The 15,784-nt window shown below is 44.1% G+C and overlaps 1 protein-coding gene across 6 annotated transcripts in view; it reads left to right on the top strand.

Annotated features, from left to right (window-relative positions):
* The window catches only part of SPECC1 (sperm antigen with calponin homology and coiled-coil domains 1), a 1,059,948-nt gene that overhangs the window by 733,365 nt on the left and 310,799 nt on the right, over positions 1-15,784 (top strand). For all 6 annotated transcript variants that reach the window (XM_063955878.1, XM_063955877.1, XM_063955880.1 and 3 more), the window contains 2 exons: positions 4,775-4,841; positions 13,275-13,431. In XM_063955878.1, the coding sequence (XP_063811948.1) occupies positions 4,775-4,841; positions 13,275-13,431 (224 nt within the window). The remainder of the gene's footprint in view (positions 1-4,774; positions 4,842-13,274; positions 13,432-15,784) is intronic.

The following is a 15,784-nucleotide window of genomic DNA, read 5'->3' as shown; positions in this document are numbered from 1 at the left end:
CTTTTGGCCTAGGGGTGGCGTGAAAAAAATTCTGATGCTCTAGCGTGCCATGATTCAAGAAAGTTTGGGAATTACTGCATTAGTCTATTGTAAGCAGAACAAAGGTGGATATCTTCTGGCGATTGGCATTTATCATGATTGGCTTGGAAGCTTAGCAGCAATGGGGCTGAAGAGTGTATCACATGAGCAGATATCACCCGATCACTTGACACTCGCATACACTCGTGTGGATCACATATGATTATCATACCCTGATAAAATAGCATAAATCAGCCATTCTCTGCCTGATACACACTGTAAGGGGGTCCCTTTATGATAGCCCCCGGTACTGGGAATAAATACAAATGGCTGGCGAGTGATACGGGCGCTAGACCCGAGTGAGACCAGAGGACGTGGGTGTGGATGATAGTCATACAACCCTCTTATAGTAGACTGGTCAGCTAATTTCCGCATCTACTATGAGTGTTCAATGTGTTAACAACTGACTTAGTATCATCCACCCACACGTCACCTGGTCTCACACAGGTCTGGCGTCCATATCACACACCAACCATTTGTATTTATACAGGATGCATTTGACTATATGCATGGTATCCAAATTATGTAGCACCGTTCACTGTAAGTGGTATCTGATAGTGGCGTGCTAGCGGTCATCTTTTATTGGGTTTATAGGGTTTAGGTTTATAGTCATGCAAGATAATGATCCATTTCAAATGAACTATTACTGTGGTAAAGGTCATTGTGTTGTCACACACATTGCAGTACAGGGACGATTGCTCAATATTGTAAGGAAATATTGCGTGTATGGGAAACGTAAGGAAGTCATTTAGTATTATTGTGTCAGTGGAAGCTAACGGCCAATTCCAATTCATGAAAGTAATGTATCCTTACAGATATTGCATAATATTTTTCATTAGCTGTTCTGTAATATACACATGATAAAACATCTTGTAAATGATATTGTTTTCCATGCTGCTAAGGGCTAGCTATAGTGGATTCAGGGTCGTCATCTAGGGTAGGTCAGTAATAATGTTACAAACTCCGGAGAAATGACTTTTGTTATTTGAATAAGAAATTAATAGGATTCCTGCAATGGAAGGGTTAAAGAAGACAAAGGGTTTAGGGCTTTCATATTTCAACAGTCCTAGTGCCAGAACTGAATGGAAACAGAGCTGGCAATATGCACGGCTGTAAGATTGTGAATCTCTTGATATGATTAAGGCGAGACATAATAGAGTGATTTTCTGGCGTAAAAAATGCAGCCCCACGTTGTGAAGTGATGACTGATAATGTTGTATGCCTGTGTGATGGGAGAGGGATAAAACTACAGCACAGTATGGAGAACGATTTATATATATATATATATATATATATATATATATATTTTATTTTTTGATGTTTTATCCAAGTATCTATTAGGAAGATATAAGCTAAAAATAGTAGATTTAAGGTGCATACACTCGGAGCGATATAACTGAGCGATTTTGACTATATAGTCAAAATCGCTCAGAAAGTTAGTGCAGATCGCTCCGTGTGTATACAGGCAGCGATAGCGATGCGCGTCCCCGCTAAGTCGCTATCGCTGGGAAAAATAGTCAGTGCCGGCAAGTCAATTTTGGCTATGTCGCTGGTAAAGTTAGTTAAAATCGCTAGAGGCCAGCGATTTTTCCCAGCGATAGCGATGGTGCGGGCGGCGGTGGTGCGGGCGGCGGCGGGTTGTGGCGGCGGTGCGGGAGGCGGCGGGTGGCGGTGTGGGCGGCGGCGGTGTGGGCGGCGGCGGTGCGGGTGGCGGTGTGGGCGGCGGCGGGTTGCGGCAGCGGTGCGGGCGGCGGAAATTTACCTTTCTCTTGCAGAGTTTGGCAGCGGAGCGGTACCAGTTTCAAAAATGGCGCCTCAGCGTCATTTTTTAAATTCAAGATGTCCGCCGTGAGCCAATCACGGCTCGCCGCGTCATCGCCCCGCTGACTTATATAAGTCAGCGCGAGGCAGCGGCTTTCAGTCCGACGGCGGAGGAGGAGCGGAGAAGAGCTCCTGAAGACGCCGTGGAAGTCCTGGATGGGCGGCGGCTATGCAAAAGAGCTTAGCAGCCGCCGCCCACCAGGTGAAGACGCCGGAGCAAGACCCCAGAAGCCCTGGGGAGGTGGCGCCCCCCCAGGTGAAGACGCCGGAAGCCCTGGGAAGGCGGCGGCCATGCAAAAGAGCTTAAAGGCCGCCGCCCCCAGGTGAAGACCCAGTTTAATAAAGGATTTTTAAAAGAATGTGTTGTGTTTTTTTTTAAATATTTTCTTTACAGGTGGACTACAGGTGCCAGCGGGCCCTTTATGTCCGGGCATGCTGGCACTTGTGGTTCTCCAAGTGCCAGCATGCTGGGGCAGGCTTGCTGGGACCTATAGGCCTCCTGTAAAGAACAATATTACTATTGAAAGGCTATCAGCCTCCCATCCACCGGCCCACGGATGGGGGGGACAGCCTCGGGCTTCACCCCTGGCCCTTGGGTGGCTGGAGGGGGGGACCCCTTGATTTAAGGGGTCCTCACTCCAGTGTACCCCGGCCAGGGGTGACTAGTTGGGGGGGTAATGGCACGGCCGCAGGGACCAATATAAAAGTGTCCCCCGGCTGTGGCATTATCTCCCTGGCTAATGGAGCCCGGTGCTGGTTTGAAAAATACGGGGGACCCCTATGTCTTTTGTCCCCCGTATTTTTTAAACCAGGACCGGACGCAGAGCCTGGTGCTGGTGGTCTAAATATGGGGGAACCCTACTCATTTTTTCCTCTGTATTTTAACAACCAGGACTGGCTCAAAGAGCCCGAGGCTGGTTTTACATAGGAGGGGGGACCCCACGCAAATTTTTTTTTTTAACTTTTAGCTATTTAAATACCAGCCACCCTGTAAATTCATCCTATATATGACACTCATCCCCTTATTTAAATGAGATAGTCAAAATCTCCCATAGCCAAAATCTCTTGCATAGTTAGACAAAATCTCTGGTAAAGTTAGTCAAAATCTCCTACTGCCAGTTCAAGGGAAAAGTTAGTCAAAATCTCTCATAGCCAAAATCTCTCATAGCCAAAATCTCTCCGTGTGTATGCACCTTAAAGTAATGCCTAGAGGCTTGTATCGCTCTGTTTGTTTGTTTTTTATTTATACAACAGACGCCAGTCATAATTAAGTTGAGTCTATAATGTGATAAAGGTTACTTATAAAGTTATTTTATAATAAGTAACATCTTTCAAGGATAATGATTTAGGCAGAGATGTTTGGTTAAAGGGAAATAATAATTTCCATATGTTTGTATTTAGCTGAATAGAAAATCATATTGCAAAGAATTCTACCATATCCCTGATTAAATAAGATCTCTGATCAGGGTGGGCCTTACAGTATAAAATTGTTTTGGAACCTTATTTCCATACATGTTTATTTGGTAGTGGCATTAAATAATGATTATATCTTAACCGTTGGTACCGTAAGCCCTGCCCCATCCACTAGCCATGCCTGTTTTACACTGATCATTCTCTGGCTTCTGTGTTTCTATCACAGAACAGAATAATACCGTTCTGGTTGTAGTTCTGTGCAGGAGAACTACATTCACCATAAGTGAATGGCCAGGTGAACCTGTATGTGGTTCGGTGCAAAGCATATATTGGTGATAAGAATTGTCAAGGGCTCATACTGTGATAACAACATAAGTCTACATATGATGACTCACCTAATGTTCTGTTTTTGATTGGATGAAAGAATCACTGTTGCCAATCACACAAAATGACATTTGATCAATTTGGATAAATCCAGCCCTACTGTCTTATTTTAATAGTTCTGCCTGTATATGTGAGCAACACATGTCTTAACACACCACACCACTTCTTTCTGTGCCACATTAGGTATTGCATACTACTAGGCCTTGTGCTCCTTTTTTCAAAATGTCAGTACGCCATGCAGCACGAGATGCCTGGCGTGCGTGAGCCGACAGGTTCCGTGCAACTCTGCTAATGTCATGCGTCTTTCTTTCTTTTTTGCTGCAAATGCACTTTAGTCGGAACGCAATGCAACTAGACGCACGAGGAGACTGTGCTGATTTATTTGTTATGACACTTGTGTGTGACTGAGTCTGTATACGGAACAGAACTTGTCCTAGAAAAAAGCTGTGACTTCTTCATTGTAGCACTTCGTATACAGACTCAGAGAACAAGTCGCACACAGATTTTCAAGTGTCATATATCAAATTATCTGCAGAGTCTTCTTGTGCATCCTAGTTGCATTGCGTAGCGACCAAGATGCATTTTCTGCAAAAAGACGCCCAATACTGTAAGATTCGACCTGGCGTGCCAAGAGGGGTTGTTTAGTGCAACTGCAGCAAAGATGTATGAGGCAGAGGCAATCACGTTGACAGCTGTCGGGATCCCGGCCGTCAGGATACCGACGCCTTGTGAAATGCCGGCGGTTGGAATCCTGACGGCTGCCCGGATCCCCCACTTGGGTGGTGGTCCACGCCACCAACCGAGGGGGAATAGATTCGGTCGCCACCGGGCCCGAAGCGTGGTAAGTGCAGAGAGCCCGCCAGGATACCGGGATACCGGCGTCCGGGATATCATACTGATTCCATATGAGGACATACAGTATCTGTGTATACAGTATGCAGAATAGATATCAACTGTGAATACTAGCATTTACTTACAGGGTTTGTTAAGGTCATTTAAGAACAGATTTAATGTTTTTAGTATAAATATTATTTGTTTTTCCTGTTGTTTCACCAATATAACTTTCTTTTCCTCACAGAGGCTCTCCGCTACCAGCCATGCAAAGCTTTCCAGCAAAGACACAGAGAAGCAATTAGATTTTTCAGGTAACGTGCCGCCAATAAATGAGACTGTTTAGTAATCCTAGATGGAAACACTCCACATCTTACAATTACTTGAACGGTGTCCAAATGTCTGTCTTTTTCTGTGGTTGTTAAGATGTACGTGCCTGGGATACTGTCCAGAATCTATTTTTAAAACTTGCTCAATAAGAGAAAAATCCAAAGGGTTTTGTAAAGTCCGGATGTGACTATTTTGGGCTCGCATTCATACGTCTCAATAGAAGTTATTGTCTATAGGCTGACGTGTTTTTGTTTTAAATTTATATCATTACCAATATATATTAGCCTGGCTTCCTCTCATGTGTTGCTTTTTCTTGAATCTTTTTCTGGGTCACAAGACCTCCTAAATTCAGGATGCATGTTGCACGCAGTTAGGTTATAGCATGAAATTGTACGTGTTATTTTATACACGTGTGTGATACAAGGGTGAAAATGTGACCTTAATTACACCTTTGCTTTTACAACAGTATTGTTACCATACTGCCTTATTTTTCTTTACTTGGGGCCTAATTCAGATCTGATCTCAGAAGCAAATTTGTTAGCAGTTGGGCAAAACCATGGCCCTCATTCCGAGTTGTTCGCTCGCTAGCAGATTTTAGCAGCATTGCACACGCTAGGCCGCCGCCCTCTGGGAGTGTATCTTAGCTTAGCAGAATAGCGAACGAAAGAGTAGCAGAATTGCGAATAAAAAAATCTTAGCAGTTTCTGAGTAGCTCGAGACTTACTCCTACACTGCGATCAGCTCAGCCCGTTTCGTTCCTGGTTTGACGTCACAAACACGCCCTGCGTTCGGCCAGCCACTCCCCCGTTTCTCCAGACACTCCCGCGTTTTATCCTGGCACGCCTGCGTTTTTCCGCACACTCCCAGAAAACGGTCAGTTTCCGCCCAGAAACACCCACTTCCTGTCAATCACACTCCGATCACTACAACGATGAAAAATCTTCGTTCGGCCGTGAGTAAATCTACTAAGTTTTGTGCAAAAATACTTAGCGTATACGCGCTGCGTACCATGCGCATGCACATTTTTGCCTTAATCGCTCCGTTGCGAAAATCGGCAACGAGCAAACAACTCGGAATGAACCCCCATGTGCACTGCAGATGTAACATGTGCAGAGAGAGTTAGATTTGGGTGGGGTATGTTCAATCTGAAATCTAAATTGCAGTGTAAAAATAAAGCAGCCAGTATTTACCCTGCACAGAAACACTATAACCCACCCAAATCTAATTCTCTCTGCACGTTATATCTGCCACACCTGCAGTGTACATGGTTTTGCCCAACTGCTAACAAATTTGCTGCTGCTATCAGATCTGAATTACCCCCTTGCACATGTAGTAATGTACAAACTGTAGTCATATATTTTACTCAGTGACTTCATTTTCCAAAGTATTGTACAAAATTTGTTGTGGAGCAGCTGGAAAATTCCTTAGAACGTTATGTCAATGGTCATCACATGTTTGTGTTTTAAACTGTGTCCCAGCCACGTACATGGTGTAATCACATGAAAAAAGTTTAAATGTGTTGCGTATTTTGTAGCAGGTAAATTATACTGTCTGGTCCCATGATATATATGGTTTGTCCTTTTCTTTAATGAAGAATAGTGTTGCAGTGTTTACACCCTGTGTCCAGACACAGATATATTTATTCTAATGGGCCCTTCACATTACCCGACCCGCTGCCCGACGGCCAATACGGCCAGCAGGCGACCCGGCGGCGGGGGGGAGGTGACGGGGGGAGTGAAGTTTCTTCACTCCCCCCGTCACCCGGCTCCATAGTAGTGCATGCTAATATGGACAAGATTGTCCATATTGACCTGCATGCATAAGCGACAGGGCACCAACGATGAACGAGCGCGGGGCCTACACACAGCGTGTGACTACACACTGAATTATATGAACGAGTTCTTGTTCATTAATGAACGAGAACGTTCATATAATGTAGTGAAATCTATAAGTGTGCAGGGCCCATTAGTTTTAGGGGCAGATTCAATTATACGTGGAAGCAGAGGGAGCGGATCCCAGTAGCTTCTGTGCTCTAACTACAGAAGGCAGCCTATAGACGTGCAAGCAGAATCTGCTTACCGAACTAGGTGGATAAACATGGCGATAGCAGTTTTCGGCTAATTACCTACCGTACACACTGTGGAATTTATTTCTAAAGTATAGAACAACCATGATGCAGAATCAGGTTTGGTCACACCATGCACCAGCAGAGTAGGGGCATTTGACCAGTGTAGGTTTAAGATTTCTTTACACTTTTAGTAATATCCCTTGCTGTGTGTATGAGGGCACTGCCATTTTCACCCCGCAAAAGGATTTTGCACCAGTTCAGTGATGACGGTCTTTCTGTCTTGTCCTATTCTTTTGGTGGGATGCATTGTACATCTTCGGGGGCAGAGTACAGTACATTTCTAGGAGCCTTCTGAACAATACAATAAAATGTTTCACACACACACATGAGGATAAGGTGAACAGTTTGATTTAACAAAAGTGGTGGTTTTAAAGTTGGAATCTGAATGTTACACCTTTGCATGTTGTGACGTCTCATATTTGCCTGCCGTAACACACAGTTAGGTACACCTTAAGGTTATGTCTGTGTCTCCAGAGACCGGAGCGTGGGTACCCAAATCCATGGGCGCTGGACATTTAACAATGTGTATCAAGTACGCTTTGTAAATGGTGCTAATTGGAGACCATAACATTGTGTTCCTGTAGCTTTTCTTTTTACTATAATATTGTTGGCTATATGTTTTAATGGAGAATCTCAGGATGGTTTGTTTGGGGGGGGGGGGGGGGGTTACGCAGAAACCCTCCTTTACCCAACTACTGTAATGTTGTCACCAGTAAATATTTTGTACTTAAACATAAACTTTGTATTTAGTTTACTTTTCAATACAGTATAATTATTCCATCCTGTGTATTGCAGGGAGAGGGGTCACAATGCCCTCTAGTATGTTTCATACCTACAGTGCATAGTATCCTCTCTGAGCCCCACTGCATGAAAAGATCACTGACCCATTAACTAATGTATAATAAATCTGACACTGGTTCTATAAGCAGCATTGTAACTTTGCCTTATAGTGAAATAAAGAAATCAATATATAATATTATACAGATATTATTTTCTGGCAAGAGAATAGTCCTTTAGCATTGACAGTTCAGCATGATTTCTACAGTGTACAGAGTTACATTTAACGGCCAGTTTGGAAATGTATTCTCTTCATAGATGTCAGCTGATGGTGTGTGTCCAATAATCACTGCCAACTGCAGGACATAATAGAAACCACTGGAGACCCAATAATGTTTGGCCCAGAATACAACGGCTGCTTTGTGTACTTTCCACTTAAAACAACAGTGATGTAATGTTCTGAACAGAGGCTGCTGTGTTCACACAGGACTGAGGGATGGGAAAAGTGCTGTGAATCCAGTTCAAAGTAGCTCGGTCACAGCTGTACAATCTAAGCGGTCTCTCCTCCTGCTTGTAAAGAGCATGAAACATGTTCTATTTCCTTAGCAGATACAAAGTACTGTAGTGCAACCCAGCAGCCGCTCCAATTCAGAGACTGCTGTCTGCACAGGTTTTTGCAGCAGAGTCGGGACAAGAAATCATGTGGCATGTTTCTGTGGCACGTATGGTGAAATAATGCTCAATATTTGCCCTGATCATGCCAAGTGCCAAGCTCTGTTTTGTTGTACTGTGCAAGGACAGTGACCTGCTCAATTCCCTTCCTGAACCCTCTGGCACCTTCTTTTTATTTGATCCCACAAATGAAGATGATGGGCCGGATGTAATGACACCCGAGTTCGGCGGCTGTGCAGGTTGCCGGTTGAACTCTGACTTTTTTTTAAAGGGGCAATCGCTTACAAGGCAAAACCATGTAAGTGATTGCCCCCTTAAAATAAAAACGTCCGAGTTTGGCAGGCATCCTGCACGGCCGCTGAACTTGGGCGTCATTACATCCGTCCTCAAGTATCTATACTCTTCTCATCCTGCTACTCTACTACCCCTCCTCTTGATCCTATACCCTCACAAATAAGTAAAGCTCACTTCTCTTCTGCCCATACCTTACCTAACCTCTGTAATTTCTCTTTCTCTACTGGCATCTTTCCACCCCTGTTCAAGCATGCAGTGATTGCTCCCATTCTGAAAAAATTAATTCTGACCCAAACACACACTCAAATTACCATCCCATTTCTCAGCTTCCATGCCCCTCCATGCTACTTGCGAGACTTGCCTATACTTGCCTCACACACTTTCTTAACTCGCACAGCTTACTGGACCCACTTCAGTCAGGCTTTCGTGCCCAACACTCCACAGAGACGGCACTGACCAAAGTAGTGAATGATCTGGTCACTGTAAAGGCCATTATTCGCTTCTTATTCTTCTAGATCTCTCTGCTGCTTTTGACACTATGGAACACTCTCTTCTCATACAAACACTGCAGTCCCTAGGTCTGCAGGGCACAGATATTTTTTGGGTTCTCATCCTAATTATCTAATTGCTCTTTCAGTGTTCGTTTCTCTGAATCCCCCTCCTTAACGCTACCTCTATCAGTTGGAGTACTGCAAGGCTCAGTCTTAGGTCCTCAACTTTTCTCAATCTATACCACTTTCTTGGCAAAATAATCAGCTCTTTGGGATTTCAGTATCATCTGTAGATGTCATTCTTGACTCTGAACTCTTTTGTTCCCCACATTCAATCCGTCTGAAAATCCTGTTACATACATCCAATAAATAAATCCAAAATATGACCATATCTTACACAAGACACTACAAAAACTCTAATCCATGCTCTCATTATCTCCATCTTTGATTATTGCAACAGTCTCCTTTCTGGTCTTCCCAAAAATAGCCTCACACCACTACAATCCATTTTGAAAGCAGCTGCAATTTTTACCTATTGGCTGCAGGACTGCAGCCTCCCCCCCCCCCCCCCCCCCCCCTCCAACAGGTAAATTCCGCCACCCAGCTAAGTGTCAGCGAAGCCAGATGCAGTCTGTGAGACTGCACTGGCTTTACTGTGACTTGCAGTGACTTTCTATTTGAAGTCCTACCTGCCAGTCACAGACACTACAGACAGTCCCATTTGGAGGTGTTTCCTCCCTCTGGGTCTGCCAGACTGGGCTGCCATTAGCAGAAAGCTGGCTTCCTGTAGGAAGCCACTCTCTGCCTCATCAGCCCTATCCAGCTTCTATGGACTGCAGCCGATGCAGTCCATAGAAGCTGGGATTTTGCACATACGCAGTACCGTTGCTGCTACTGCGCAAGCACCATGTCCCGTCATCTGTGAACTACTTAGTACAGGTGCTGGGACCCGGGCGGCGGCTATTAGGAAACGGGGATAAGGTGGCGGAAACCCGGCAGCATGGCCAGCGGCAGCCCTCTTCCTCCACGCAGGTAGGAGCTGCCGTTGTTCCTAATTTTGGCAAACATCACTGTGTGACAATATCATACAGCCCATTAAGAACCTTTGCAATCTGGCCGGACCATTATACAGTAGATAGCGCCCATCTTTGTGTATCTATGCCTATTTTTCTATGGAATATAAGCTTTTGAGCATGTCCTTCCTATGTCTATTGTTACCCAGTTTTGTTCGATCACTGTTTTTCCAATTGTAAAGTGCAACGGAATATGCTGCGCTCTATAAGAAAGTGTTAATAAATAAATTATATTACAACTGAGCCTCACATACAGTACACGCTTCATTTATGTGTGTGTGTGTGTGTGTGTGTGTGTGGCAATGTGCTGTACATGCAGCAACAGCCTAATAATACTGTGTTTAGATAACGTGTACACTTCAGCTAGCTGACCAAGTGAAAGTCTCCATCTGTATGATGCCATGGAAACTTCTCTGCTGACAGATGACAAGGGACGGCCATTTGCTCATGTCCTGTACACTGATGCTTGGCATCTCCACAGCTTTCTGTTCATCTTGCAATGAAGAAGGTGTCATTTCCCCTGAACATTAGTTAGCCCTGTCATTGCCACATTTGTAGGATTTTTTTTGCCATTTGCATCACGAGCCGCACCAGTAAATGGCTCTTTCCTGTGTTACTCTGTTTTATTAATGTGTAATTGTTTATTAGGCGGTAGATAGATGGCCGACATGTTTTGAGGAAATCCTGGAGCCAGGCATAGCGATCCATACATGTAAATTTATTGTCTGAATATGTATATGTACAATGACCTTTGTTTTATAGACCATAAGAGGATAAATATCTCATTTTCTATCGCCTTGTTATACTTCCATAGAAAGCTTTGCTCTGATTCCAGTCCTTGTAATGCCCTTGAATAAAGATGTAGGTGGTTTATTGAACGGAATGTGGGCAAAATGCAGTTTTTCCAGTTTTACTCTCTCAAGTAATTGTCAGTGTATACTGTAAGTTCATATTGTTTGAATACATTGCTTTCATCTGTGCAAAGGTTTATTGGTCCTTAATGGGCAATAAAAGAATTTTGTGTTTTGCACCCCAAAAATGTAAATGTTACAGGGTGTCCTTAGAAGATTTCTGCATGCTAGCAGTCCAGTGACTCCAGGGAACACTGCAGCATGTGGTCTGCGTGGCACTAATTCTAGTTACTGATAAGATCTTTATTAGTATGAGGGGTTATGTAAAAAGACTCACACTGGATAGTCTCAATATTTGTGACTTTCAGGATGACTGCGATTTGAGAGTAGGTTTGTAAATCAATTATGTAGTGCTTAAACCCAAAGGGGTCGCAAAGTACTGGTTCTCTTGTACTCGGCAGAGAATCACAGTAAAGGTAATTTACGATTGTGTGAAAGTACAATGTTAATACTGTTTTGTGTTCTCCAGTGACTATTAGCCCTGAAGTACAGATGTTTTTAGGAGGGCTACACGGCTTTCTGGGTCAAGACGGTAGTTTGCAAGGGTTGAGATTTTTATTTTTCTAAAGGGGGAGCTGGACAGGTGAGCACCTACCAATACAGTCACATGTTTTTCCAGGCAAGATTCATTTTCATGACGAGGCACTTTAGGGGGAAGTTCATATCAATCAATATAACTTAGACAAACAGTGCCCCCTTAATGCTCTGTTTCACTCTTATGATTTTGACCTAAATTAGGCTAAACCAAGCAGTTTTTAGATGGTTGAGGAAGCTAAAATAAATGAACAGTGTGATCCTGCTAATACTAGTAGGGATGGCCATCAACCATCAATGATTCTAAATCATCGATGGTCTATGACTGATGGTGACTATTTTCACCATCGGTTGGGGAGAACCATATGGTTTCCCCCCTATGATGTTATAGAGCTACCAATTTTCTTTTTCTTTTACAAGCTTAGCTCTGCTCCCCGACACCCACAAAGCCCTGCCCCGTGCTCAGATTGGCTCACAGCTCATGGTACACTAAAGCAGGTGTGACCATCGGGGGTGAAATCATCGATGATTCCCTTCCAGCTGGTACACAACATCGACGCTATCCATCAATGGTAACCCACCGATGGCCATCCCTAAATACTAGAAGGCAGAATGATTAAATTACATTACTATTTTCAGTCCTGAAAAAATAGTTGTAGATTGATTTAGGTACACTCCTAGGAATGAGCTAGGTGGCCAAATAGGTGCATTTTTCCAAATAGAAATGCTCTGCACTTTTGCACATTTATACTGTTAGTGAGTTTTAGTAACTTAGCAGCACAAGCTCTAGCGAGGATAGTAAATGGAGTGACACTAACCCCATCTTTGTAGAAGGAATTTGGAGATGCAGTACAGCACCACTACACATTTTTTATTGGCATTACCAGCGCATTAAAATCTTAAAAGTATGTTTATGATAGTGGACAAGACCTGTGACACACCTGGGTTCCTTTTGGAGTAACCACAATTTCAGGGTACCTGATGAAGTTGAACATCTTAGTGAATGCTTGAGCATAGGTTCTAGATGCCCAACATATGCTAGGGGACTGAATCTGTCCATAGACCATCAGTGGAGATCTTCAGTAGAACTCCAAATAGCTTGTTCTAAAAGTACTGTTGATGGTTTGTAGTACAGTACTTGTATTATCTGCTACAGGGAAAATGAGCAGCCTATGGTGTTATCTTGTGCTCTACTTTATGTATTGTATATAGAGAGAGTTCTTAGGAGCAGCCCCAGTTTTTGCTATATAACAGATTGTATAAAGGTGGACAAACTCCTTCAGAGGTCTAGTCAATTTAAAATGCTAGCTTATCCATTACAAAGGGACATATTGTCGTATTTATACACATAAACTTACCATGCCAAGAACCTTTGACTGCAAGTGACTTCATTGGGGTTCCAGACGGGATGTCTGAGCTGCGTAATAAAATGCATTCCCTACAGATAGATTCTAGAAATAACACTATGTGTAGGGGATTTTTTCCCTTCAATTATGTTTTTCTAAGCAATAAGTGATGTTTCTATTTCTACCTACAGACAAAGTGAAAGGACAAAGAGAAGACCTGACTCCAGATCGTCTTCCCCGCAAGAGCCCATCTCTGGAGTCCCTGAATACTCACACGTCACTAGGCTTTGGATCAAGAACTTCTGCCCCATTTGCACTGGACTCTTTAACCCCGCAGAGTAAACTCAGGTAGGATCCTGTACATATTATATACACACATGTTTCTGTGTAGAGTCAGATTTATAGCGGGCAGATCTATCTGGATCATTTTATGAGCTTCATTGTTTGCACAATGGCTTTTACAGGTTGGCTGTTACAGACCCGTGTCCTGATTCGTGGAGTTGCATCTAGAAAATCCATGGTATCCAGACTATAGATCTATACTAAAAAGGTCTACAGTCAATAGGTCTACCACTAATGGTAGACATGCATTAGGTTGACAGGGTCAAAAGGCCGACATATAAAAGAAAGACAGTCAAAAGGTCGACATGACAATGGTCAAAGGTTTTTTTGGGTTTTTTTTGCATTTTTTTCAACTTTCCATACTTAACCATCCACGTGGATTATGATTGGGAATAGTAACCTGTGCCAAGCACAGCTGCAGCGGAACGAGGCACCTTGCCCGAAGCATGGCAAGTTATGCTTCGGGACGTGGTACACTAATGAGGCTTTTTTGTGGCAGAAAAGTGACAACCCCTCCCCCCCCCACACACACACACAAAAAAAAAATTGTCTACCTTATTTGGCGTCAACCTTTTAACCCTGTCGACCTTTCCTACTGTCTACCTATTCTATGTCGAGCTTTTGACCCTGTCAACCTAATGCATATCTACCACTAGTGGTAGCCCTATTGACTGTAAAAATTTTAGTGTAGATCTAATAATCCGCACCCAAAATCCGTATGGTCCCGGTTCAGCAGATTTGCAGAGCATCTTGTAAATGCACATGGTGGAAAACTACTAACTTAACTGGATCACTCCATTTATTAACTTCAGTTTCTCACATTTACAGATGTGTCCTCATATACTTAGCATCCATACACCATGCGGCATGAGACACCTGGTGCAAGCGAGCCAGGCACAAGCAGTGTAGCCTCTCTTTCACATTTTTACCCCTCAGATGTGATGCGATAAAACCACTTCACAAGACTGTACTGATTCATTTGATATGCAACACTTGTATATCTTTCTATGACATCGAATCTGTATACAGAGCACAACATAGCTTAGCATGAAAAAAGACGCGGCAGCTGCAATATAGCACTTCATATGCAGATAAGGACCCAGTCACGTACACACACATATACAGGTTGAGTATCCCTTATCCAAAATGCTTGGGACCAGAGGTATTTTGGATATCGGATTTTTCCGTATTTTGGAATAATTGCATACCATAATGAGATATCATGGCGATGGGACCTAAATCTAAGCACATAATGCATTTATGTTACATATACACCTTATACACACAGCCTGAAGGTCATTTTAGCCAATATTTCTCTAACGTCCTAGTGGATGCTGGGGACTCCGTAAGGACCATGGGGAATAGACGGGCTCCGCAGGAGATAGGGCACTTTAAGAAAGCTTTGGATTCTGGGTGTTCACTGGCTCCTCCCTCTATGTCCCTCCTCTAGACCTCAGTTAGATCCTGTGCCCAGAGGATGAAGGGCGCACTGCAGGGAGCTCTCTTGAGTTCTTTGCTACGGAAAGCATTTTTGTTTTGGATTTTTACTTTTTTACAGGGAGCACTGCTGGCAACAGGCTCCCTGCATCGAGGGACTGAGGAGAGAGGGGCAGACCTACTTAACTGATAGGATCTGCTGCCTTGGCTACTGGACACCATTAGCTTCAGAGGGGGTGAACACAGGTTCGTCCTGGGCGTACACCCCCGGAGCCGCGCCGCCGTTCTCCTCACAGAGCCAGAAGAGCAGAAGCAAGAAGACGTCTCAGGCGGCAGAAGCCTTCAGCTTCACAGAGGTAACGCACAGCACTGCAGCTGTGCGTCATTGCTCCACATCACCTCACACACTCCGGTTACTGTATGGGTGCAGGGCGCAGGGGGGGGGGGGGGGGCGCGCCCTGGGCAGCAATAGTAACACCTCTTGGATGGCAAATAGGTATATACATGTACAGCTGGGCACTGTACATGTATATAATTGAGCCCCCGCCATTTTTTCACGATTTTAAGCGGGATAGAAGCCCGCCGCCGAGGGGGCGGGGCTTCTCCCTCAGCACTCACCAGCGCCATTTCTCTCTCCACAGAACGCTGAGAGGAAGCTCCCCGGACTCTCCCCTGCTTACACACGGTGAAGGGGGTTTAAAAAGAGAGGGGGGGGGGGCACATAATTGGCGGATACAATATAATACAGCGCTGCTGGGGAAAAACATTCTGTGTTGGTCTCCAGGTTGTTGCGCTGGGGTGTGTGCTGGCATACTCTCTCTCTGTCTCTCCAAAGGGCCTTTCAGGGGATACTGTCTTCAGAAAAAGTTTCCCTGGGTGTGTGCAGTGTGTCGGTACGGGTGTGTCGACATGTTTGATGAGG

The sequence above is a fragment of the Pseudophryne corroboree genome, chromosome 2, assembly GCF_028390025.1.
Source record: "Pseudophryne corroboree isolate aPseCor3 chromosome 2, aPseCor3.hap2, whole genome shotgun sequence".
Lineage (NCBI taxonomy): Eukaryota > Metazoa > Chordata > Amphibia > Anura > Myobatrachidae > Pseudophryne > Pseudophryne corroboree.
The sequence above is the reverse complement of the archived record's forward strand: the minus strand, read 5'-3'. Positions and strand labels throughout refer to the sequence as shown.